General features: G+C 62.6%; 1 protein-coding gene across 2 annotated transcripts in view; it reads right to left on the bottom strand.

Annotated features, from left to right (window-relative positions):
* Positions 1–1,020: 1,020 nt before the first annotated feature.
* Positions 1,021–2,854, bottom strand: part of OSGIN1 (oxidative stress induced growth inhibitor 1) — a 53,367-nt gene continuing 51,533 nt past the window's right edge. For both annotated transcript variants that reach the window (XM_024735741.1, XM_024735740.1), the window contains exon 6: positions 1,021–2,338. In XM_024735741.1, coding sequence (XP_024591509.1) covers positions 1,390–2,338 — 949 coding nt within the window. In that variant the 3' untranslated portion in view covers positions 1,021–1,389. The remainder of the gene's footprint in view (positions 2,339–2,854) is intronic.

Below are 2,854 nucleotides of genomic sequence, written 5' to 3'. Positions count from 1 at the left end.
CTACCCAACAGGCGCTGGGTCCTGGGGGTCTGGCTGCGGGGGTGCGTCCCTGGGGGCTGCCCCCCCTTCGGAAGGTGCCCCGCCCCGCCTTGGCACCGCCGCAGGGGCCGGAGCGCGGTGTCCGGCGAGCCCGGAGCGCCCTCTGCCGGCTCCGGCTCCGGCTATCAGCGCCCACGCACGGGGGGTCTCCCCCCACCACTCCGCTGGTACTCACTCTTCCCTTCCTCCAGGTGCACGCCCGGTGAGCCCTCCCCCGCCTGTTGAACAACGCCCAGAACCCGTCTTCACTCCGGAACACCCCCTTCCCCTCACTCCCCGCATCCATCCACCCACCGACCCAAAGAATTAAACGAGCACCTACTAGGTGCTAGGGCTGGTGCTGGCACTGGGTTCCAAGGACAGGGAAAACAGACGAGTTCCTTGGCCTCCGTGAGCTTACATCCAAGTGGGCGGAGCCAGATACTGGAATGATTCCACGGATAAATGCACAATTAAAACTGAACTGTTATGAAGAGGTGGCACCTTGGGCCATGAGAGGGGAATTTGCCTTTAGGCCATGGAGGGGTATTGTGTCAGAAGAGGCTTCCTACAGGAAATGAGCCTTATGCTCTGAGAGTGGAAGGAAGAGGAGTTAAAGAGAGGAGGGGAAAGTGCCCTCTGCTACAGACTATCCCGTGCAAAGGCCCTGTGGCAGGTGCAAGTGTGGGGAACATGAAGGGCCGACTGAAAGGAGACAGTGTGGCTGGAGGGAGAGTGGGAGAGGGTGGGACTAGACTGGAGGGGTGGGCAGAGCAGGAAAGCCTCCCCAGCACCCATTCCTCAAACACAGCTGCTGTCTCCTCTGCTCCCACTCAGCTGCCCTTCCTCTTGGGGCACCATCCATTGACTCCCAACCCCCCAGCCCAAGGACGTTCTCCCACCAGGCCCTGTGCTTCTCCCCCCGCCCCCACTCCCCAGCTCCCAGAGCAGGTCCTGGGCACCTGGCCCCCTCCCCAAGCACAGAGTCCTCAGACACAGGAGTGCAGGCAGGCGCTGGTTTTATTTGGGACCCGGTTCTGGGAAGAGCAGGGCCTGGGGTCCTCCTGGCTCGGTGCTCAGCTAGCCCCGGTGACCCCAGCTCACACCGGCAGCTCTCACCCCCAGTTACAGCTCTGGGCCTCCCCTGTCCTGTGGTCACTCTTTCCACCCTGGTCTGAGTCCTGGCAGCCTGGGTTTCTCACTCTTCATCTGAGAGGGCCGTTGCGTGGGCTCGTGGCCGCTCCTGTCTCCTGCCGGGAGAGGCCCCCCTTCCATCACTGGGGCATCTTGGGATGGGGCTCTGCGTCCAACAGGGCCGTGGTGCTCTCCTCTCCTCTTTAGGGCCTGGGTGCAACGATGCCAGGCCAGGTGCTAGGGCGGCTTCCTGGCCTCCTTCCTCAGCAGGGAGCTGGCCACAGCCAGGGCCCCGCCCTGCACAAACCTCACAAAGTTGTCCCCGGCCAGTGGCCCCACGGCGTACAGGCCCTCCCGGTGGATGCTCTGGTAAGTGAAGGGGTCCACGTCAATGGGGTTCCTCTTGGCGCTCAGTGGCTGGTTGGGGTCCGTGGCGAGGTCAGCGCCTGCGCCCGGGAGGAAGGACAGATCAGGGTGGGAGCCAATGAGGGCCAGCACCAGGGCGATGCCGAAGACCTTCTGGAGGCCCCGGGGGTCCCGGAACACAGCCTGGCGGTCCTCCCTGAGGAGGAGCAGCTGGTGCTCGGGGAGGCTTCGGTAGCCCTCATAGGGGCTGGGCGACAGGATGGACTGCTCCCGCATCATCTGGTGCACCTTGTGGTACTCCGGGTACAGCACCTTGGGCAGCTGGTTGAACACCAGGCCGGGGTCGTCCACGGACCGGCGGAAGGCGTGGATCACAGGGATGTTGTAGTGGCGGGCATAGAGGACCGCGTCGGCCGCCGACAGTCCCGCCCCGATGATGAGGACGGGGTCCGAGGACGGGGACACGGTGCCTGCCCGCGTGGCTGCCTCCAGGGCCGACAGATCACGATGGACGAAGGGCAGGGCCTCCCCGGGGATGCCCAGCCGGGCTGGGCTGTCAGACGTGCCAGTGGCCAAGACCACGTTGCGGGCGCATAGGGAGAAGGGCTGCTGGCTCTGGTCCGCGGTGGTCACAAAGCCGTTCACCTGGAAGAGGGGGCTGGGGTCCCGGGCGCCGGGGCTGCTGGGCTCGGGCGTCCCCCACTCCACGGCCGTGACCACGGCGCCAGACACAAAATTATGGCTCAGGCCCTTCTTGATCACGTAGTCCCTATAGTAGTGGGCGATGTCCCCGGCCGTGGCCCGGCTGTTGCGAAGACCTCTGCGGGGAAGGACGAGGGAGGGTGAGTGTCACAGAGCGGACTGCGGGGGAGGTGGACGGTGGCTGCACCACCCAGACGTGTAGGACTCGGTTAAGTGGTTTAACCTCTCGGAGCCTCAGTCTCCTCTTCTGTAAAATGGAGCTGATAAGGGTGCCTCATTAGCGTGGGGTTCGGAGTGTGGCCTCCGGTGCCAGACAGCCTGGGTTCAAATCCTGGCTCTGCCACCAGTGAGCTCTGGGCCTGGAACCCTCTGCCTGGGCTCCTCCCTTGCAAAATGAGGATGACCGTGGTGACAGCACCCGTTCCCTGCCGTTGTTGAGAGGCTTAGATAATACGAATGGAGACTTTAGAATAGAACATGACAGGCAGTAAGTGACATGAGGTCGGCCACTACTACTTCCTCAAGTGACTAAAGAATATTTTACATAACTGTGGTAGGATTCCGTTTTTATAAAGTTCAGAAACAGACAAAACTAATCTACAGAGTTAGAGGTCAAGCGAGTGGCTACCTCTTA

Source organism: Neophocaena asiaeorientalis, unplaced genomic scaffold (genome assembly GCF_003031525.2).
Source record: "Neophocaena asiaeorientalis asiaeorientalis breed wild unplaced genomic scaffold, Neophocaena_asiaeorientalis_V1.1 scaffold40, whole genome shotgun sequence".
Lineage (NCBI taxonomy): Eukaryota > Metazoa > Chordata > Mammalia > Artiodactyla > Phocoenidae > Neophocaena > Neophocaena asiaeorientalis.
Note: the sequence above shows the minus strand (reverse complement) of the source record. Positions and strands in the feature narration are given on the sequence as shown.